The 23,302-nt window shown below is 42.3% G+C and overlaps 1 protein-coding gene across 1 annotated transcript; it reads left to right on the plus strand.

The window, feature by feature from the left end:
• Positions 1 to 2,417: 2,417 nt before the first annotated feature.
• Positions 2,418 to 22,990, plus strand: SYAP1 (synapse associated protein 1). Its single transcript, XM_017678889.3, has 9 exons — positions 2,418 to 2,761; positions 3,932 to 4,050; positions 4,843 to 4,909; positions 8,340 to 8,413; positions 12,178 to 12,317; positions 17,758 to 17,906; positions 19,285 to 19,343; positions 19,798 to 19,945; positions 22,070 to 22,990. The coding sequence occupies exons 1-9, from the start codon at positions 2,569 to 2,571 to the stop codon at positions 22,195 to 22,197; spliced, it is 1,077 nt and encodes a 358-aa protein (XP_017534378.1). The 5' UTR covers positions 2,418 to 2,568; the 3' UTR covers positions 22,198 to 22,990.
• Positions 22,991 to 23,302: the final 312 nt, after the last annotated feature.

The raw sequence follows: 23,302 nt of genomic DNA on the forward strand, positions 1-23,302 counted from the left end.
TAAACAAAATGTATATATGAGACAGGGACCATGGGTGTAGTCAGAGTAGGGTGAGGGTCTCTGCAAAAAAGCAAGGCAGAGTATTTGCAGTCAGAGCAATGTAACTACATGCAAGGAAACCCAACTCTGTGTTAAACATCCAGCTCTAGAGTCACTCTTCAGTGAGATCAGTTGGTGTACCCCAGATAAAGAAGAGTGGCACATGTTTATTTTATGCTAATCATTTATAATCATGTGTAAGATTCACTTCAACATGTTTAAAGGCCCAGGCCTATGTGCTGTCTTTCCTCCTTCAGATCTAATGAGGTGATTTTGCAAACTGGGCAAACTAATTTAGCTGCAGGCCCAGCCATAACACAGTAAAAGGCAAGAAGGGTTCCACCTTAAAGATAAGACTGCACTTAACTTACTCTTTAGCAAACATGCCTCAGCCCACCTTGGGGTCAGGCTGAGCAGGTGGCCTTGTTTCATATGCCCCCAGACCAAGATGCTGGTATCTCAGGGAGAAACCAACAGAGCAGGAGGTTACTTGTATCAAGTTAATTGTAAATATCTGGGGACCACTTAATAAGTCCACACCCCAAAGCTTTTTTTCACGTTTTTGAAAAATCCTCAACTGCCTATAAAACCCCCTGGTCAACGCACCACTATGGACTCTCTTGTCCCGTCCTTGCGTGAGTTGCGCGCTCTGTCCTTTTACTTTATTTCTAAATAAAAGCCTGTTCCTTGCTCTCCTACCTTCAGTGTTTGTGAAGCTCATTCTTCGGCTTCGTAAACAAGAACCCTGGCATCATATACATACAGTAGAATATAACTCGGCCTTTTTTTTTCATTTGTTATCATTAATCCACAATTACCTGAAGAACATTATGTTTATTAGACTCCCTGCTTCACCAAGTCCCCCCAAAAATCCCCATTACAGTCACTTTCCATCACCATAGTAAGATGCTGTAGAATCACTACTTGTCTTCTCTGTGTTGTACAGCCCTCCCCATGCCCCCCCCCCACATTATACATGCTAATGGTAATGCCCCCTTTCTTTTTCCCTGCCCTTATCCCTCCCTTCCCACCCATCCTCCCCAGTCCCTTTCCCTTTGGTAACTGTTAGTCCATTCTTGGGCTCTGTGAGTCTGCTGCTGTTTTGCTCCTTCAGTTTTCCTTTGTTCTTATACTCCACATATGAGTGAAATCATTTGGTACTTGTCTTTCTCTGCCTGTCTTATTTCACTGAGCATAATCCCCTCTAGCTCCATCCATGTTGTTGCAAATGGTAGGATTTGTTTTCTTCTTATGGCTGAATAATATTCCATTGTGTATATGTACCACATCTTCTTTATCCATTCATCTACTGATGGACGCTTAGGTTGCTTCCATTTTTTGGCTATTGTAAATAGTGCTGCGATAAACGTAGGGGTGCATCTGTCTTTTTCAAACTGGGCTGCTGCATTCTTAAGGTAAAGTTCTAGGAGTGGAATTCCTGGGTCAAATGTTATTTCTATTTTGAGCTTACTCAGCCTTTTTAAAGGTAGCTTTTTTTAAGGCAGAAAAATAAGGGAATTCTGACATGCTAGAACATGGATGAACCTAGAGGATATCTGCTAACTGAAATAAGCCTGTCACAAAAAGGCAAATATGGTATAATTCCACCTATATGAGGTTCCTGGAGTCGTCAAACTCGCAGACAGAAAGTAGCATGGTTGCCAGAGGCTGGAGGAAGGAAAGGCCAGTTGTTTAATGGGTAAGGAATTTTACTTTTCCAACAGGAAAAGATTTCTGGAGAATGAGCACAACAATGTGAATGTACTTAATGCTAGTGAACTGTATACTTAAAAATGGCTAAGATGGGAAATTTTATGCTTTTTACAATTAAAATTTTAATTTAACAATTTCTTACTTTCCTGATCCAACGCCTAAATTTCCAAATCTTAAAATCTTCATACATTTTTCCCCAATATGTTTGTTTGATTTGGAATCCAAATTAAATCCAATTGCCATGGGTTATGGCTCTTAAATCGTTTTTAATCTATAGGTTCTCCTCCCCCGCCACCCTCCTGGCAACTTCTTTGAAGAAACAAGGTCATGTGTCCCGTGGTTTCTCATAGCGTAGATTCTACTGCCTGCACCCCATGGTGAGTTTTAATTGGACTTAGGAAGAGGCTAAAGACATCCATTTCCGCGGGGCCGGCCCAGCTGGACCTGAGAAGGCGAGGCTAAATCAGCAGCCAAGCTGCTTGGAGTGACACAGACGCCGTTCACACACGCACAGGTCAGCCACCCACTAAGCGGCGTCAGGCGGTAAGGAGGCGGGGCGGGACGACGTGGGAAAGCCCTTTGTTGGGTTTCCACGCACGTAAGAACGCTACCGAAATAAACAGAGGAGGCGGGCCTTTGGCCGGAAGTGACGCACGCGCGGCCGGCAGCGGAGTTGCCGTAGAGGCGGGGAGACCCATAGACCCCGCTGCCCCGAGCAGCGCTTCCGGCCATATCCCAAGGGGGCCTGCGTTGTGGAGTTGGGGGCAGGTAAGGGTTTCCAGTGATCCGGACCGCGGCTGCCGCCCCGCGAGCGGGATGTTCCAGGGTCTGAGCAGCTGGTTTGGCTTGGAGCAGCCGGCGGCGAGTGGCCGGCAGTCCGAGGGAGATGGGCAGCGTGCAGGAGACGCTCCACCCGAGCAGCGCGCTGAGGCGGTGGTGGAGTCGGCGGAGGGGGAGCCTCAGCAAGCGGGGGACCAGGAGCTCCTTCACCAGGCCAAAGGCCTCGGCAGTGAGTCTACCCTGGCCCCCGGGACCAGAGAATGTCGAGGAATGCCCGCATCCATCTTGACACTTCTGGGGCGCGGGCGCGACTGGTTGGGGCCTGTGGGGTGGGGGGAAGGAGAAGGAGAAGAAGGTGTGTCTGTCGGTCAGTCTTCTCAGGACGGGAGAGGTTGGTGAGGATCTGGGCAAGGCCGAGGTTTCATCTAGCAGCTAAATTCTCTGCATGAAGTTCCTGGTGACTTGTCAGTCTTTACAAAGTGTGTAAATAGCGGGAGCAGTAAAGCGTTTTCTCCCTGCCCGAGTGTTGTGAGAGTCAGCTCACCTGCCCCCTCGGCAAGTGCAAGTAGCAGAGGCCAGACGGCCCTAACTTACAGAGCATTTCTTGTAGGATGAGAAGAGTGGAAGGCAGGCCAGCTGCCTGGGCGCATCCGGGTCCAGCTTCAGGACCTGCCTGAGGTCACTTCCTGCAGCCCATTTGGTGCAGAGTATGGACTTTGAAGTGGTACTTGTCCACATACAGGCCTTTATATTATATAGCACAGTGGAGCTTTGGTACATGTCTTTTCAGGTCTTAAGGAACGTTAATTTTGTTTTTTCCTTTTGTAAAGGTGGGAGTTTGTTTTAGTTTTAATTTGTTCTACATATTTGCTCATTATTATTAAGAAGGATTCATATTTATATTAGGGCTTGCCACGATTTCTATTTTTTTTTAATTCTCCCAGATTTATCATAGGATGGGCTAATCTAGGAAAGGACGGTCATTTTTTCGTTCAATAGGAGGGAAGAAAGAAAATAAACATGGGCTATTTAGGGCCTAGAAAGGAAGGAAAGTAAAAAGGAGCCTTGGTGTGATTTGTGAAGTTGAAGGGGGAGTTATGTAGTGAGATAAGCTAGAACTAATGACTGGAGAAGGGCCAGACAAGTTTGAAACAGCTACCAGGGAGAACTGGGCAGCATGCTAAAGGTCTTTGCAAGAGATGGATTCAAGGCCCAATCAGGATGGCCTATCCACCCGGTAAGTAGAGTACTGCCCCTGCTTCTCATTCCTTGTTTCAAGTCCTGACTAACAGGGAATGTGCCCAATGGTTTAAGATTCCTGTAAGAGCTCTTTAAGGGAAAAGTCACAGATACCATAGCCATTGTACTTGGAGCATAGACTCTCTTTTATTCTTTACAGCCTATCTATTTAACTTTGCAACTGCTGCTACAAAAAAGATAACTGAATCAGTTGCTGAAACAGCACAGACAATAAAGAAATCAGTTGAAGAAGGAAAGATAGATGACATCATTGATAAGGTACATTTAAATATCTTTTGAAAGTAGAGATTTATGAAATTCATTAGCACCTAATATAATCATCCCTTCTGAACTTGATTAACCCAAGTAAGATATCATGTTCTGATCAAAATATTGTTGAGATTCTTGGGTTTTTTTCTCTCTTTTGTATAACAAGATGCTATGATATAAATTACCTGATTTGAATAACCTTTGTTTTAGTTTTAATATATTCTAAAATACATTAATATTTTGGGATAATGCTACAGTTTTCATATTGTGAGTTTAATTTAAACTATTACTATTTCTGAATATATTTATTAAGCCTTTGCATTATTCAGTTAAGGTTTTAAAGCCCTAGCCCATTAGGAACAACCCTTTTAAGACCCTAAGGAGTGAGTTTGTTCATTTTTTGCAGAGGTAGGGTGCAGACCTAGGGAATTTCATTTATGTTGGTAATTATTTGAACTAAGGAGGTCATCAATTAAACTTTAGATAGCTTGTTATCTAGATACTTTGTTGTGTATACTATTTGTTAGAATGAGATTTAACCTCGCCTTATAGTTTTTTAGAGTAATACAATAATTGAATTTTAAACTCATTTTATTTTTGCTTTTCAAAGATAAGCTATCATAAAGGGGTGTGTACTTTTAAATTCAAAATGTTGAATTTCTCTTTTTGCTGGGTAGCTCATTTTTTAGCCTTTTTATTTGAGGAAAATGAATGTCTTAAATAAGCTTCACAAATCTTGAATGTAATTCTTATCTAATAAACTTTCCAAAGTTATTTGACTTTTTACATATTTTTTAACAGACAATTATAGGAGATTTTCAGAAGGAACAGAAAAAATTTGTTGAGGAACAGCATACCAAAAAATCAGGTATGATATAGGTTTGTGGTAATGACTTACTTAGCTGCCAAATTTTATTGAGCACCTATTGTGTGCCAGACACCACACTAGGCCTCTGAGAATACAAAAATGTGTGAGTAACAGCCCCCCTCCTTCTGGTAGCACAAAGACTAATGGAGGAGACAAACTCATAAACCTTCAGGGTTTAAAGGAAGGAAGGAAATCGTTGCCCATGGCTGGGATGGTGGATGAGGTTGACCAAATGACAGCCCCTGGTGGGGGTGTGGGGGCAGGCTGTGAAAGAGAGAAAACTTTCATTTCTCATTTTAGAACATGTCCAGGGCAGTACAATATATACACATAATAGGCACTTAGCAAATGTTGGCTCCCTCCCATTCTCTTCAGGAGAAAAATAGAACAAAGCTTTCCAGGGGAGTGGCAGAGGGCTGTGAAAAGTCATGGGCGTTTGGAGAACGTACTCAATAGATTTCTTTACTGACAAATGCTTATCTAAATATTTGCAGTTATAAGGTCTTAAACTGCCTCCTGTTACTATTGGGTGGTGCTGAAACCCAAAACTGGCCTCATGTCTTTCCATTTGACAGAAGTGTAAAATAACTCAGTGGGTTTGAGCAGTGCCACAAATTCAGGAAGAGCTAGTTAGTACTGTGGCAAGTTCCTGTTGGGCATTGCTGCACCTAGTTACTCAAAAGTATGAAGCAGCTCTTTGGGAGAAATAACCTATACAATTTAGCGCAACTTACCAATTCACGGGAAGTAGTAAAATTGATCCTGGCTCAGAGACTTGGTGTAAGAGCTGCTTGGTTCTCTGAGATAGGAAGTATAAGGGAGCAGGGATGAGAGGATTGGGGGTACTTTCAGTTTTGAGGCACCCATTAGACCTCAGGTGAGAGGAACATGTACAGAGGCAGGGAAGGGAATGCAGGTGGCATATTGGAAAAACTCCATTTCTCATATCAGGTGCCCAGTAACCACATGGGGCTAATGGGTACCATATTGGACAATGCAGATAGAGAACATTTCTATCATTGCAGAAAGTTCTGCTGGTCAGCACCGCTAAATTAATGGGGTCCAGCAGCAATTTATTCCTTTTTGAAGCATAGAGGAGGATTCCATCTACTGGTACAGATTACTAGTCAAGATGTGCCAAAGCCATGAGCACAGGTGAGCTCCTCAGTGACAGTGCCGAGCATGAAGAGAGCTGAGGAGAGATGTACAGGGTTTGAGGGGAAGGGAGGAGCAGGAGGAATTGGCAGTTTCTGAGGGCCTGCTGAGTGGTGGGCACTTTATATATGTCATCTCCTCTTATAAAAGGCAGGATCAGCAAGGGTAAGTCATTTGCTGAAGGTTGCTCAGCTGGTAAGTGATGGAAATAAATCTGCCATCAAAACAAGTGCCCACTTACCCAAGAGAGAGAACATTTGCTAGGAGAGAAGCAGTAGAAGCCCATAGATGGGAGAATTTCAAGGAGAACAAGACCAGCTGCAAGGTCTGTTTACAGTCACCATGAGGAAGGGCACTTGATGAGTGGTCCATGTGCATGTGTTCACTCAGTGGTCACAGTGGTTCTGTGAGCTACCTCCCGTAAGCTCCACTTTCAAGATGAGGAAGCCAGCCTACAGAGAATAGGAGTAAGTGTCCATGGGGTTGGACAACCTGGGGATTATTGACTGCCCTAAAAAGCAGTTTCAGAGGAACAGGGAGATGGGGGTGTCTCATCTACACCAGAAAAGTGGGCCTTGGGAGGATAAGTAGCACTAGGAGAGGCTCCCACATGAATAGACTGAAAATGGAGACCAAAGTGTTACAGTAAGTGTGAGAAAAAAAGTTTTAAAGGAGCTTTACCCTAATTTTTTTTAACATATGAAAATAGTTTATCTTACATTTAGCAGAATTTGAATTATAGTTGCCACCATTTGCTTGCTTAGGATAAGCAAAGAATGAAACAAGTGTCTATCCATGAGTGTACATAACTTTTCTATCAATTGATACACAATGGGCTGTCTCTTCCATTTGACTTCTGCGGCATAACACAAAAAGGGATTATTTCTGCAAAAACGTTAGGACCCTCTGTATGTGTATCTCTGTACTCAGCACCTGCACCACAGCCTCGGCTCTGCCCCCCTGACCTGCTCCAAGCTTAGATGGTTGAGCTGCACATGCTTTGTGGTTTTGCCTCTGCTCTTACACCTGCTGCTCCCTCTGAACACCCCCTAAACACACCCAACACTGAACTCCTAACCCAAGATTGGCTCCCAAGTCACCATAGAAAATCCTGTGGGACTCCCCTCTCCAGGTTACCGTTTATCACCTGGCATTATAATCCTGCTGAGTTGCAATCATCTCTTTCCTGTGAGCCCTGGAAGACCCAGCTGGGTGTTACTCATCTTGGTATTCCCAGCATTTAGCTTCTAGAGGCTCATTGATGATTTGATCCCAGCTCTATTGTTTATTGCCTCCGATTTGTCCGTGTCTTTTTTCATTTGTTTTCACTCTTGACAACCTTTAATTCCTAATCACTTATCTTGCAGCCTCCTTATCACTTTTTGTCATGAGCCAAGCACCACTAGTTTATAAAAATATTTTATTTGGAAATAATTTCAGTTTACCAAAAAGTTGCGAGCGTCCACGTAGTACAGCAAACATGTATACCTTCTTCCTAGACTGTTGGCATTTTATTCCATCAGCCTTATTTACATGCTTTTTCCCTTTTTGCATCCTTTTTTTCTGTTACATTGAATGTGTATTTCCTCATAAGTAGGGAAATTCTCTTACATAATCACTGACCGTACAGTTGGCAGCTTTAAGAAATTGAACACTGATATACTATGCATATTCTAATATCGTCAGTTGACCCAGTTATGTCTTTTACATATTTTCCTCCTCAATATAACACCCAGTCTAGGACACAGCATTGCATTTTTGTTATGTCTCTTAGCCTCCTTTAATCTGGAATATTTCCACACCCTTTGTCTTTTATGACATTAGTGTTTTGAAGAATACTCAAACCCACCCCACCCCCCTTTTTTTGAATAGACAGTTCCTCACTGGGCTTTGCCTGATATTTCCTTATGATTAGATTCAGATTGTGTGTTCTTGGCCAGAACAGCTCACAGCTGATGTGTCCTCAGGATATCACACCTGGAGGCCCACAGTGGCATCTCTCCTTCACTGGGGATGTTGATTTTGGTCACCTGGTCAAGGTGTCATCCAGTTTCTCCACCATATAATTCCAAGCAGAGTAATTTTTTACCAAATGCATACGTGCAGAAGATTGATATGGTAAGTCTAGGAATTATGAATGTTTGTGTTTGGAATCTCTTTATAAATTGCTAAAATGATTGTGTGGAAACATTCTTATTCTTCCAAACCATGGATTGCCACATAACCCTTGTAACCTGATTTTCTCTTTTCTTCTTTGCCATTAAAAACCATTTAGAAACAGCAGTGCCCCCGTGGGTTGATAGTAATGATGAAGAAACAATTCAACAACAAATCTTGGCCTTATCAGCTGTAAGTATCTTGTGATTCCATGTATAGAAATACTTTTTTCCTAGCATGATTTTATCCTTAGGAGAATGTTTCTCTTCTGTACAACTTTTTAAATATTTTGAAATGTTAGGAATGTATATACCAACTTAACAATTTCTTCCACTAACTTTTAATTTGCTTCTCAAGTTCTTTTTTCTTTTTTTTTCAAGTTCTTTTTTACTTAATGGAAAACAGTATAGCTTATTACCACAAAGTAACTCAGCCTTAAAAGGATTATTTTATGTTACTAAGATAATCTTTTGAGATATGCTGTCATATATAGTTTCTAGATAATATTCTTATTTTTTCTGAATCAAATGATTATATTCTAAATTTTCTCCTTAACAGCCCCCTGTATTTGAAACTGAAATTGAAAGAAATAAAATTCCATATGCTGGCCCATGAAAATAGCTCTTGGGACTTTAGAGGGAACATAGAGATACCAGGTAACAATTGTGTAGCACCTGACAGTTTCAGAAAGCCTTCTCTCATACATTCTGTCTTTTGAGCCCCAGTGTACATCTGTGAGGTAGGTAGGGGTTTTATTGAAATTGTATAGGCATGGGGACCAAGACTGTCCAATGTGACCCTCACTACTTATCTGTGTCTCCACTGGGCTGTGAACTCTTCGCGGTCAGAGGTTGGCCTTGATCTCCATCTGTCCTCAGCACCCAGCAGCCTGCCTGGCACAGAACTCAGCTAATAGGGCTTTTTACTCTATCAGTGGTTTTCAAGTTTGTTTTTAATCCACTCTTTTTTTCTTTTTTAACCAAAGTCATAAATGGAACCTCAGTCTAGAAAACAAACAAATGTAGAGCTGGGCTTTACCTCCCTTCCATTGCCCTCACCCAGGGCATTTTAAGGGTTTTTTTCTTTCCATTCGTAAACCCTGTAGAGACTAGAGCATCCATTACGGGTTGAGAAGTGTGAACACCATATATTTTGTTTGCCATGTTATGACCAAATTGACACCAAGGTTGCATAGTACATACCTGCTTATCTCGAGAAGGAATTTGTGGACAAATGAGAAGGACAGTGAGAGTCAATGTCATTTCAGAGCAAATGTCAGATACTCACCAGTCCAGTCCCCCACAGCTCCTCTGTCCCCCAAACCTGTTCTCTCCTCGTTTCCATCTCAGAATAAAACTCCCGTTTATCCACCAGTATTTTTCTGGCCACAAACCCAGGAGTCTTCCATGAGTTGTGCCTCCCGCACTCTGTCCTGACCATGCTGTATTCGGGATATACCGCTCCAGCCCACTTCTCCCCTGCCACCACTGTGGGCCTGGTGCCATCATCTCCTGCCCGAGGCATCCCAGCTGCTGTCCTATCCCATTCTTGCCCCTTTCCGGGATAAGCTCCTCTCAGCAGCCAGAGGGATCTACTTAATGGCATAAATCACATCCTGTTGCTCCCATACATAGACCCTTCTACTGGTAGCTCTTCGTAGATTAAGACCTAAACTCCTTCCACTGGCTTCCAAAGCCCCAGGCTTTGTGCACCTCTCCTCCCTTGTGTCCCACTGCGCTGACTCCCAGCACTCCAGCCACCATGTCTTGCTGGAGCACAGCCAGGCTGAGCTCTGTCCCACTGTAGTGCCTGTGGTTGCTTTCCTCTCCTCCCCACCCTGTACCACTCCTCACGATCTCAGCTCAAATGGCATCTCCTAGAAGCCTTCCCCCACCACTCTAGCAGCCCTCTGTTCCCAATGAGCCCATCTCGGCCTTAGCAGTCTAAATCCGGTCTGTTCCCACCCCCCAACTGGAATGGAAGCTCCGTGAAGACAGGGACTCCACCTGTGCTATGCCCGGCTGAGCAGGTGGCATGTATCTGGAGCACAGTAGGTTCGGAATGAGCACCTGATGCATGGGTGACTCAGTGAACGTTGCATGCAGGCGTGCCTACAAAAGAGCCCACAGGATTTTGGCATGATCCAGAGGCTTTGAAAGCCACTCCAATATGTCCATTATGGTGGCTGCTGAATTTGTTAAGGGATGGACTAAATTGCTATAATAGAAAAATCCAAAAATATAGTAGGTTAAATAAGGTACGAGTTTCTGTCCCTCTCTCCTAACCCCACACGTAAGAGTCCAGAGATAGATGGTCCAAGTAGAGGTGCTGTGTCCGTGAAGTCATTAGGGGCCCAAGTTCTTCCTGTCTCAGTCCCATCCTGTACTAGCCCCTAGGATGTTGTCTTGCCTCCCTGTGGGGAAGCCAGCTCCCCATAACCATGACTGTGTTCCAGCCTGTGGGGATTGGGAAGAGGTGTGTGGGCGTGCCAGACCATTTGAAAGACAAGACCCAGAAACTGCACCTATCACTCAGGCCCACCCCCCTTTGTCACCTTAGACAGCCTAGCCACTCCTAGATGCCAGGGAGCCTGGGAAATCCAGCCTCTGGCCAGGCAGCCACATGCCCAGCTGGAACTAAGTTGTGATCCTGAAAGAAAGGAAGGAAGAAGTCCTGGGGGACAATTAGCAATCTCTGCCAGAGTTGCCCTACATTCTCTGACTTACCAGGCACTAGTTTGGGATAATTCAGAGTATAGCAGAGTAACCCTTGAAGCTTCTTGTATTGGGCCACTTAATGCATGAAAAGAAATGGATAGTACAGTTGTCATTGGGTACTTATGATACCTCAATTCAGCAAATTGTTTTCAGCAACACCTCTGGGCCAAGCCTTGTCCTAGGACTTGAGGTGAATGAGACAATCCCCCCTCCCAGGAGCCTAGAGGCTTAGTGGGGAGCTGCTAAGTGACCACACATACAGTATCACTCCCTGTAGTAAGTGCTGTGACGCAGGACGCTAAGGAAGTGCAGGAAGAGAGACAGCTTGTTTCTTTTAGAGGCATAGGCATGATGCCAGGGAAGCTTCCCCAAAGTGATGATACGGGGCCAAGTTATTAAGTCTTAGGCAGTGGTTACTGTTGGGGGGTGGGGTTGGGGGGAAGTGGGGCAGGGTTTGACATTCAGTAGGGGCATTGGAAGCATTTGGGTATGACTGGACTATAGGATGCAGTTGGAGAAGTAGGTAAGGAGCCTTTTTATACCATTCTGATAAGGTTAGGTTTTAAGGCAACAAGGAGTCATTGAAGGATTTCAGTCATAGGTAAACTACATGTGCTTGAGGTGGTGGAAGAAGCAGGTTGCTCTGGGTAGCAGAACTGGGACTGGAGACCATTGCCCATTAGACGGCTACTGTCGAAATCCTGGAGAAATATCACTGGAGTAATTTCAGGCTTTGAAATTTTTACATTGGAAGGTAGAATAAGTAAAATTCATTTAGGATCAGATTTTTTTCTTGCCTTATTAATGTAGGAATTCTCAAAAACCAAAAATATTGTTAAAATCCAATATGGGTAAGTTGAGATGAAAATGACAGGCACTCTGTTAGTAGCCAGTTTCTAAGTAGTGTTTCTAACATTATTGACTCTAGTTTTCACTTACGTAAAGGTGCTCACTGAAACAAACGTGTGTTCATATGATTTCAAACTGTGTAATTGCAACTAATCATTGCACCATTGAATTCCTGGCCTCCCAGTAGGCTCCTTTCAGTTGATAGTTAAAAAATATATGAAAGAATCTGTTCTTTGCTCTCATGAGTGAACAGGTCAGTGATAGCTCAGTGGACTTCACGGCTGAAATCTTCATGAGATTTCAGCATTTGGCAAATCAGTGAGTGATGCATTGTCACATGTAAATCACATTCTGTGGTGTTCCCCATGTGTTTACCCCTTTTCTTCAAAGGACAAGAGGAATTTCCTTCGTGACCCTCCAGCCGGTGTGCAGTTTAATTTTGACTTTGATCAGATGTATCCTGTTGCCCTCATCATGCTTCAGGAGGACGAGCTGCTGAGCAGGATGAGATTTGCCCTTGTTCCTAAACTGTAAGCAGTGTGTTCTCGAACTGGAGGGGTGCTGTTGCATCATGTATTTGAGTTTTTCTAGTGACCTTGGTCATGTGCCTAGTATCAGGGAGAATCATGGAATGGCGGCCCAGAACTGTCTCAGACTCTCTCATCACTAAAAGCAGGCTCTGCAGCCCTTCAGCGCTCTCCCCACAGCACACAGTGCCGGACCATCAAAACCCAAAGGGTACTTTGCAGGAAGTCGGGATGGAGATGAGATGCACTCTCTTATCCCCACGTAGAAGGCAGATCGCAGTTTCCCCAAAAAACAAATGTCCCCTTGCCTTTCCAAATGCAACTGAGGTCTCTGAGGCCCCTCGGTACTGCCCACTGCCTGTGTGCACTTGGGCTCTGTTGTTTGGCAGTAGAGTTCTTGTTCTCTTTCCTACCCACAGTGTTTCCTCAGCCAGTGGCAACAGAGTCCCTGGCCACCAGCCACAAGGGGCAGCAAGGGAGGAGGAGCCACCCCTCCTTTTGGGCCTCCGCTGTACCTCCTGTCTTGAGCCCAGCCTGCACTTGGCCTCCCAAAATGACTGGTGCCTTCTGTCCAGGGACCTTTCTGAGCTTTGGCCTGATAAACAGACCTGCTTCTGGCCGCCCCTCCAGCAGGCAACTCAGGGAAGCTCCCTAGACCATCAACTTATCTTTTCCTCACTAGTTCTCTTTGGTAACGTGGGTTTTGTCTACCTCATTCCTTTTCTATATTGCAGTGGTCTTTGTTTTGATTTTTTTGTTTCTGACTTTTTTTGAAGTATAGTTGACATAATAGTTTTAGACATACAACATTGTGATTCAACATTTATATACATTATAAAATGTATACCATTGTATGTGTATTTAGTGGTGTTTTCAAAGGGAGCTCAGATATATTTGTTGTGCCGTGGTTAGCTGGCCAAATAGGGGTTTTAACAAATATCTGCTAGCCTTATGGTTCACATAGCAGCAGAGGTCTTCTGTCTGGAACAACAGTTATATAAACTCTTTTATTTCTTTATTTTTTTAAGTGAAACTTTTCCCTTCATAATTTTAATATATTGGTGGTGAATCTATACAGCCTTCCACTCTCCTGAAAGTAACAACTTTCAGTTGGGAGTATAAAAAAATTTATCAGTTGATCATAATTTTGTACTGTTATGCCCACAAACCCCTGGGAATTGGCTTTTGAACAGTTCTTATGTATATGTATATCTGTCGGAAGCTCTGTCACCTCAGAATTTGAGGTCATACCCATTCAGAGTGGCCGTGTCTTGTGAGAGAAGAGTAGCAGAGTTCTGAATTCAGGCGGGCTTCACACCTGAAGGCACCATCAACGTGAAGACCACTTGGCTCACCCTGGGCCTCACAGTGGGCCCTCTGCCAGCGCTCTCAGGTCCTGAGGTGTGACACGCGGGGCCTGACACACTTGTGGTAAGCATGTAGTTGTCTCTGGTTTGGGTTATTGAGGATTCTGGACTCTCTCACTGCTGACAGTAATTTTAGACTTTTTAAAAGCTTTGGAGAATTGGTATGTGGCAAATAGTATCTCTGATTTGTCATAGGCTAAGTAAGCTGCCCACTGAGTAACATGATTCCAGTTTCCTACTGCTAATTCTGTTAGCGCTGATTTAGAAATTAGGTCACTAGTTTTTATAAGTCTTTCTCTGTTAGAAATGCTCACTGAAGTATTTATGAATGAAAGGATATGATATCTGGCATTGCTTTAAAATATACCAACCCACCCAAAGAAAAGCATGTGTGCAAGGGAAAGTGACATAGATGAAGCATGAGTGGCAAAATACTGATAATTGTTAAGTTAGGTCTCATGTATGCAGGGGGGTTCTTTGTTCTAGTCTCTCCACTTTGTTTTGTTGAAATTTCCATAATTCCCTAACAGCACAACAATGAGCCGTCACACAAATAATAGGGCTTTGATCATTTGAGACACTTTCTAAACAGAAACCGTCATTAACAATTCAGAAAATAACACTTGGTCTATATTTTAAAATACCTTTTAGTGTGTTAGCACTTCCCTGTGACAGCAGTGCTGGCATGATACGGCCCTGCTTTTGCATCACAGACACCCTGAGGCCTTCACGCTGACAACAGTAGAGAAATGACAAGTCCTTTCCAGCCTTGGACTGTGACATATGTACATTGTTTTCCAAAGGATGTCACAGAATACTAATGCCTTAAAATAGTCCATGAAAGCATAAGTGATCAGGTAAATGTTTGGGAGTTGCTACGTTCCCTGGTTTTCATTATCATGAGGTTTCTCAGGATCTTCAGTCCGCCATCTGCATTGCGACTCTTCCAGACGGTAACAGTATTTTACAGGTGCCTCTGTGTCCATTTCCTCTTATATCAAGTGGGAGAGGCTTTGGAAAAGAAACAGTCTAGATGTTTGCTTTTATTCAGAGAGCAAACATTGTCCATAATCCACTGTACATAGGTAATACATCTTTTTCATTTTGAGCATCTAGAACCCAGAATTAAAAATGACCTTGAAAATACTCAGGCAGCTTACTACCTCACGGGAAGGCTAATCTCACTCATACAGCTGTGACGTTGCAGTTTTAAGACCCTTGAACTTGTCCAGGTAAATAGCCCCAGTTCGTTCATTTGTTCCCCAGGTATCAGTCTTGTACCCCTGCACTGTCTAGGTGATTAACCTCTGAGAGTGAGTCCTCCAAAATGAAAACATTGTGCTAATTGCAGAAGAGCACACTGTAGTGTATCTTGTATTGCTTTTTGATGCAGCCTAAGACTTCATCAGCTCTTCGAGCAGCTGCAGCATACTGTTTGCTCAGGTAAACTTGTGGTGCCTTTGATGCTTCATGATTAGCTGTGAAGCCAGGTCTCCATCCTGCTGAACTATTTCTAAGAGATGTTATAAGAAAAAGAGAGTTATGAGGCCACGTGAGTTTGGGAAATGCTGATTGGCACATAGTAAGAACTTAACAAGAGATGATTATTCCTGTGACAATCTGTGTTGGCAGACCACTTGTCTTTCTCATTCCTGAATTGATGGCCCCTATCCTCCCATCCCCCAGCATCTAGCATGGGACCTGATGGATGTGGCACTCGGTAAATGCTGGTGGAATTAATGAAGAAAAAGATGAGTTGCATCTAGCAGTATGTCATCTTGTTACCTAGCCTAGCTTTTGTAGATAATCTTGCATTTTGCCTCAGTCACTTAAAAAGCTAGCTTCCTGGCCTAGCTTTGCCATTCACAAATGTGACAGCCACATCTTCTGATGGCTTATCCAAGGCAAGTCCTGTTCTTATTCACAAGTCTGGGCCTCAGTATTTTATTTTCTTGGTTCTCACTGATTTTCTTTTACTTCTTCAAAGTCTTTTTCTGTTACGCTTTCTTCCTTGACTTGCCCTCCATTCTAAGAATCTGCATCCCTGCTAGTAAACCAGGAGGTACAGAGGCATTTTCCCACCCTTTTGTCATTTCTACCAGCAAAACATTTTTGGAACCTAAAATGAGCAAGTCCTCCAGGCAAAAAAATCCCACACATACTCCACAGGTCACCAAAGCCATTCCTTGGCTATCCTTGGTTTGGGGGAGGAGGAGGTGTGCATTCTATGGTTTTTCTTGAGTCTTGTTTTGTCTTCCATCCTTGAAATTTTTATTTAGTTGCTCTGAGGTGAGCACAATCATCAATATTTTTCATTATTATTTTGAAACAATCACAAACTTATGGAAATGCTGGAAACACAGTATAAAGAACTTCTTTTTTGAATTCATCTAAGATCTGATTCCCCATCACCCCTGCATGCTTTGGTGTGTATTTCCTACAAGCAAGGATTCCCTACATAACCATGATGTAAGCATCCAAGTCAGGAAAGGGTCACTTACATGTCATTACCATCTTATTCCCAGACCCCATCGAAGTTTTACCATTCTTCCCAATAATACCCTTTTTAGCAAAAGCATCCAGTTCAAACACATGATCATTTCGTTTTCATGTCTCATCAGTCTCCTTCAGTCTGCTGCATCCTATCAGGGAGTACACACTGCCATTTTGTCCCATTACTGTCCACACTTTTGTCATTTGATTTAAGGTGGTTCCTGCCAGGCTTCTTGACTATTAAGTTATTCCTTTCCTCTTAATAAGTACTTTCTGGGGAGGTACTTTGAAACAGTGTAAATACCCCGTTCCTCATAGGACTTTCCGTGTAGTCATTGTATTTATGTACATCTGTATGGACTCATAATCCTGTTTAATGCAATGGTTATAATCCGTTGCTATCATTGTTTATTTTTCTACTCAAATTATTACCAGTTTGATCAGTGGGAGCCCTTTCATGCTGGCTTCTGTGTTCTTTTGACTCATCCCCATCATTCTTTGAGCATAAGATAGTCCAGGCTCATCTTGTTCTTCCCTTGCTGCAACCCTGATATCAGCCATTTGTCCAAGGGGCTCTGGTTCCTATTAGTGGAAAATGGTGTTTCGAAACCAGTATCTGAGCACAAGGCATGGTCATTGCTAGTGGGGTGTCATCACTTCTTGGCCCGCCCACTCTGGGCAGCACTAGGGAATATATGCATGTGCTCATGTACACATGCATGCACTCATTTGCATCTCTATTAAATGAAAACCATGTGTTCATAGCGATACCTCAAGACAAGGATCGTGTTACAATTTTCCCTTTTAATGTTTGTAACTCCCTTTTCTGATGGTGAGAAACCTGGTTTCCACTATTGTTAATATTTTCCCTTAATCAGTCAATCCCCCTGCATGTATCCAATCTTCTGTTTTTGCCATCACCCCCTCCCCTGCTCAGACACTCTCCTCTCCCTACTCATGTTCTCATTCCCCATTCCAGGCCACCCCCACGTGGCCATGTACCTTCCCCCACTTAGGCACGACACCGCACACCAGGTGATTCTAATATGCAGATAAGTTTGAGAGCCACTGAAAGTTCTCAGGTTTTTATTCAGTGTTTGTATCAATCTTACCCCAGCTGGTTGCTAACTCTTACTGATTGCTTGTTATGTGCAAGCTGCCAAACATTTCCTTTCATAAGGAACAACACCCACAATCCTTTCTTCTCACTGCTTGAAAGCACTTAATCCTTTGGTAAATAGCAGGTAATTGGTGGAGCCCTGGCTCTCCTTCCAGTTGCCCAGGTTGATCTACAGCTTTCACAGCAGTGCCTGTTTTCCTGTGCTGTTGGTAATGTTGATATTACTAAAACACCAAGAAACTCTGAGGTTTCATTGGTGTTCTGTAAATTGTCTTTCACTGCTATGAAGACCGTAGCTGTTCTTCATGTTACTCAACTTTGAATTGAAAGCAAATGAGAATCCTTTGAGTCTCAGATTTGAAAATGCCCCTAAAAAGCATCTGTTCTAATCTCCACTGCAACCGATCATTCCTGCATGCATTTGTGGGTATGCAGTCTCAAATGTGTTGTTTGTCTTTAAAAGCGTGAAGGAAGAAGTGTTTTGGAGGAACTACTTTTACCGGGTCTCCCTGATTAAGCAGTCAGCCCAGCTCACAGCCCTGGCCGCCCAGCAGCAGGCCGCCGGGAAGGAAGAGAAGATGCATAGCAGAGAGGATGAGTTGCCACTGACAGGTATATTCAGAGAAGATTTCACTCTGAAAGTAAAAGAAAAAAGACAAAGAGTTGCTTTTAGAACATTCTTAACTTAGACACTCTCGTGAGCTTGCTGTCTTGTATGTACCAGTGATGTCATTGTCTTACGGAAAATTCTTTTCTTTCCGGAGGAAATACTCATTCTTCACACTGCCTCTAACTCTGCTCACACGTCTTCCCCAAGCTTTCTTTTACTTTGCTGTGTTTTCTCATTGTCTTTTTTCTTTATTTCTCCCTCGATCACCAGTCGTCTTCCTGCCTCTTTCCTTGCCCTTTACTGTGTGGTGCTCTGTGCCTTCTGTCCTCCTCTGAGTCAGTCCACTGCTTTTTTCTGTTTCTCAGTCCTCCATCCAACCTGGTCTTTCCCCAGTACCGTATATGGTCTGTAGAACAGAACTAAGCTCCATTCCACTCCAAGTTACCAGTGTCCAGCTCAGAGCAAGGTGCCATTAAGTTACATATTTGACTTTTACTGGACAGTTTAGCCCCTGCTTCTTGGGGAAAGTATTTTATGATATCAGCAACAATTTAATATCTGTAATAATAATTAAAACAAGAAATGTATTTTGTGTCATATTTTTAACATTTAATGACTACCTGCTGTGCATAGGTATAAATTACAGTGGGAGACTTACTCCATTCACAGAATTGTAAGTAATTACACAGAGCCATGGTATATAAGGCGCTGACTGTACAGAGCACCAGGAAAGACCGTCAGGCTGCATTTAGGGTCAAGCAAATGGAATGAAGTTGCCACATAGTAACATTTGGCAGTTTGCTTATAGATGTTAACATTAATCCCGGTTGTCTGTCATTCTTTAGTATTTATTTTTATTAACTTTATTGGAAAATGCCATTTTACCAAATACTCCTGTGTAACAAAATGGGCTTAAGACAGGGTTCAGGAAAGATTATACATCTTGTCAAGTTGGTAAGATAGAAAATGCAGCCTGGGAGAAAGGGGAGAAGCTGTGGCTGAGCATTTCGTTTTACTGTGTGCTTTCTAGCATTTGTGACAAATGGAAGACTTGATGAATAACTGAATTCTCATTATCCTAAAAGAGCAAAAGTATTCTTCAATGAATTTTGCTAACACTGAAGTCAAAATATACTTCCTGCTAGAAATCTTATGTGAGGGGTATTGAATATGATGACATAAAAGAAAAATCCCCAAAAGAAAGAGGTTGACATAGTTCCACCTGGCTATTTCTTATAATAAGAAAAACTGAAAACAACATATAAAAGCTTATTTCTGGAAATTATTTAGTATTGTCATACTTGTGGGTATTTTAGTTGTTATAAGATGTATTCAGAATTGAATCAAGCAATTATTGTCTCTTTTATTCTCACTTCTTAGAGGCAGTACGGCCCAAAACGCCACCTGTTGTAATCAAATCTCAGCTTAAAACTCAAGAGGTAATACAGTTTTACATTGTACATAGTAGTTGATGTCTGGAAATGAAATAACTCTGTGTTAACTATCTCAGATACCATTTCAAACTACTTATGAATATGGGTTTTACCTGTTCTGAAGAAGAGGGTCCAGTCCTTGAATAGTTAAGGACCTATAGCTGAGATGTAAGGCAGTTCCCTGGCACAAATGATTCTCATCATTTATGAGATAGGCTCATCAGGAATTGGACAGAATGAGTGGAGTGATGCAAACTATGAGCGAGCATAATAGATTCAGGTGGTAGCTCATTTCATTACCGAGTAACTGCAGGTTAGAAGGTTGGAGAGCAGTGATCATTCAAGTAACAGAGGAAGGTAACAAAAATGATGCTGCACTAAAGTGCGAGAGGATGAGAAACAAACTCTAGACATAAATATCAAACAGAGAACCATTTCCACAGGTCATGTTGCATTTCAGGACGAAGAGGACATTTCTACCAGCCCGGGTGTTTCTGAGTTCGTCAGTGATGCCTTCAATGCCTGTAACTTAGATCAGGAGGACCTGAGGAAGGAGATGGAACAGCTGGTGCTTGACAAAAAGGAGCAGGAGAAAGCCATAGCAGAAGGTACAAAACGTCTACGCTCTTCCCCAGTTCTGAAGTTGGTTGTAGAAAATTGTTATTCTGAAGCAGATAATGCAAACATATATTATAACTTGCATCAGAATTGCTTCTCTGTTCCCCACTAAGGGGTGGATGCTAGCCATGACCAGACCTCACAGCCCTATGCCCTAAGCATGCACAGAAGCATGGAGAGGAGAAACAAGACCCAGAGAGGTTAAATAATCTGTCCAAGGCACCTCAGCCCCAAGGATTTGTGGCCAGGAATAGGCAAGGGAGTGCATACCCTTTTACTAGAGATGCTGCCCTCCGCCTTCTGCTTGGGGTTATAGTACACATAGATTCTTTTCCCAGCTGCTGTGTGCCACAAGAGTATTGCTTCTGGGAAGGAGCAGGCTGCTTTTATTTTAGTAAAATGATTTAGGAAAAATGTACAAGCCTGGGGTGGGGGAGCAGGGGAACACTGATTTCTTTGGCACATCAGGACAAATGACTGGCTTTCAACTGGATGGGAAGGAAAGGCTTGGGTTAATCATCAGATGAAGGGTGTTTCAGGAAGCCTTCTGAGACTTACAGTGCACTTTGCACAACTGTGGTAACAGCTGGCTTCCTGAGAGCACCGGTGAGAAAACTAGCTTCCCAGGGGCAAGCTGGAACCTGTTTGCATCCTATGGAGGGACTCTGGAGAAGAAAATGGGGAAGGAAGGAGGAGGGAGGAGCTGCTGGGAGAAAAAGAATCAAGTGGGCAAGTGAAAACCTGTGTTTACTAGGCCCCCTCAGACCCCTCCCACCCACACCTGTTTTCTAATAAAGATGATTGCTGGCCATGGAAGAAGGAAGGTGGGCATGAGCCCCATGTTTGTGGGTAGTAGCTAGAGCGGACTGTGCATTGGTGATAACCAGTAGCAGAGGTCCCATGGGAGGCTGGAAGGAGCCCTAGGGCAGGATTCTAAAGTACTGGCTAGTACTCTGGGCTAGCTGTTTTTCTGAATTCCTGCCCTGGTCATAATTTGGACCACTTAATAATCTTTTCTATATTAGTTGTCTTGGCCACCCCAGCTACATTTTAATTTCCACAAGGGCAGTTATATCTTGTCTTGTTATCCCCAACAGTACCTAACATGGAGCCTAGCACCCATTTTGCACCTAATACACATTTGTGAAATTGGTGGTTTGTTATGCAACACACTTTTCCCTTGAGGTCACTGCTGAAAAAAATTAAAACATTTGGTTTTCGTTTCCTCTATAGCTACTAAGTTTAGGGTTTATTTTTAAAAGATGAAAATGAATTGTAGCTTTACTTTTTTAAATAGCCACTTTTTTTCCTCACTATTTTATAACATTACATAACAGGTGCCCTATCCTATATATACATGCATGTGTACATGCACGTGCATGCACTTCCACATGTGTTCAGTGTACAAGCAGAAAGTGGCAGACCTAAATCTCAACATGGAAGACTGATGTGAGAGCTCAGATGGAGCCCCATGTGAGGAGGCAGGCTTTGGCAAGAGACTGCCTGACTCCAAGTGCTAGCACCTGTTGCCACTCTAGGGAGACTAGCGCTCAAGTGGTTAAGCACAAACTGGACTCTGCAGATCTAGTTCCATCCGTATGTCTTGTTATCAAGCTGTGTGATCTTGGGCAAGTTACTTAACCTTTCTAAGCCTCCAGTTACCCACCTGTGAAATGTGTACAGTGGTGTATCTAGTCCATGGATTATTTTAAGGATGAAACAAAGTAATATGTAGAAAGCAGCGCAGTGTGGCTCAGTCAGTGCTAAGAAATGGTAGTTGTTTTCGCAACCATTGTCATTGTGGCAAATGTTCATTTGCAACCAAATGTTAATTGCCCACTATCCATTTAAATGTAGGGAAAAGCAGAGTCCCAGGTAAAGCAAAATAACTCCAAACATCTGATACTTTTGCTTCTACATTTAACAAATTTATCTTTCTAATCATACTTCTCTTTGATCACTGTTAAAACTTGTTCAGTTTTTCGGTGCTCATACAGTGAGAAAACACGGTAAAAATTATTGTCTCTAGGACTTAACATAGGCAATCATAGGTGACTAAATTGTTAAAACCAGCGTTATGAATTCAGAGAGAACCTTCTCATTGTTTCATGTAGATGAATCTGCAGATTGGGAAAAAGAACTACAGCAGGAACTTCAAGAATACGAAGTGGTGACAGAATCGGAGAAGCGAGATGAAAACTGGGATAAAGAAATAGAGAAAATGCTGCAGGATGAAAATTAGCTGTTTCCTGAAATAAAGGAATAATCCTTAACATTCTGTAACTGACATTAAATTCTAGATGGCAACACTCACTGAATCAGAAGACACAAAATAGTGTAACTTCATGAAATCCAAAATTATTCTCTCTTCAAGTAGAAACTTGCCTCTTCTACTTAAAAATATACAGACCAGTTATTCTAATGATCATATAAGGATGTTTTATATGGTATTTCTTTAGTATAAATCTAGCTAGAGATATAGTCAGTATGGATATCTTTGCCACAGAAACACAAGTAAAATTTTTAAAGTTCTGTTTTCCATAAGGTCAAGAATATGATTTATTCTTCAGTTGTGGTTTTCTAAACATTTGTACTTTTTGTTGCATTTTCATTGATACATGTATGTTAAAGTACTTGATAATGGATTGATAACTATCAAAATGACCAAATTGTACCAAAGAACTTAAGAAGAAGCAGTTTCAGGACTATTTTCTTGCTAGATATTATCTGGAAGCCAAGAGATAATTATGGTGATTTTAATGCTAGTAATATACACAATTTGACATTGAGGAGTAACTGCAAAAATACTATCTCTGAGACCTTTTCTTTCTTGTTTTGTTTTTTAATTACACCACAATATTTTCCTAAATTCACATGATGGTTTTGTAAAAAGGGTCTTTCAATGTTCTTTTTTTTTGTAATAATGACCTGCAGAAGCACATTCACCGTAAAGTCTCTTGTTCCTGTTTAAATCATCACCACATATAAATGTTTTAGCTTTGTTTGTCTTAATTAAACTGTTAATCTTTATAAAATTGTGTTCCTCTGGATACAACTTATGAGACTTCACTGATCAATCCTGCTTGTATTCTACTATACCAGCAGACCCATGTTCATAGAATATGGTTTTTTTTAAAAAAAGGTGGCTTACTGTCAGAACGCTTCAAAGTATTTGCTTCCTGAAACATTCTTCAAGGAGCCTTTATTTCATAAAGGGGAATAAAATTAAGACCACTCTTTGTAAGAAAAATGTACATGTTTATATTCTTGACCGCGTCAAAGTTAGTCCACAATCCTCTGGCAAAGGTATAGTCAACGAGAAAACTGTGTGTGTGGGTCTAAGCATT

The sequence above is a fragment of the Manis javanica genome, chromosome X (genome assembly GCF_040802235.1).
Source record: "Manis javanica isolate MJ-LG chromosome X, MJ_LKY, whole genome shotgun sequence".
Taxonomy (NCBI): Eukaryota; Metazoa; Chordata; class Mammalia; order Pholidota; family Manidae; genus Manis; species Manis javanica.

Excerpts from the sequence above, each read along its gene's own strand:
- SYAP1 (XM_017678889.3), top strand. The coding sequence starts at position 2,569 with ATGTTCCAGGGTCTGAGCAGCTGGTTTGGCTTGGAGCAGCCGGCGGCG. Across the intron at positions 2,762-3,931 it reads CCAGGCCAAAGGCCTCGGCA|CCTATCTATTTAACTTTGCA; the intron begins GTGAGTCTACCC and ends TATTCTTTACAG. Across the intron at positions 17,907-19,284 it reads GGATGAGTTGCCACTGACAG|AGGCAGTACGGCCCAAAACG; the intron begins GTATATTCAGAG and ends CTCACTTCTTAG.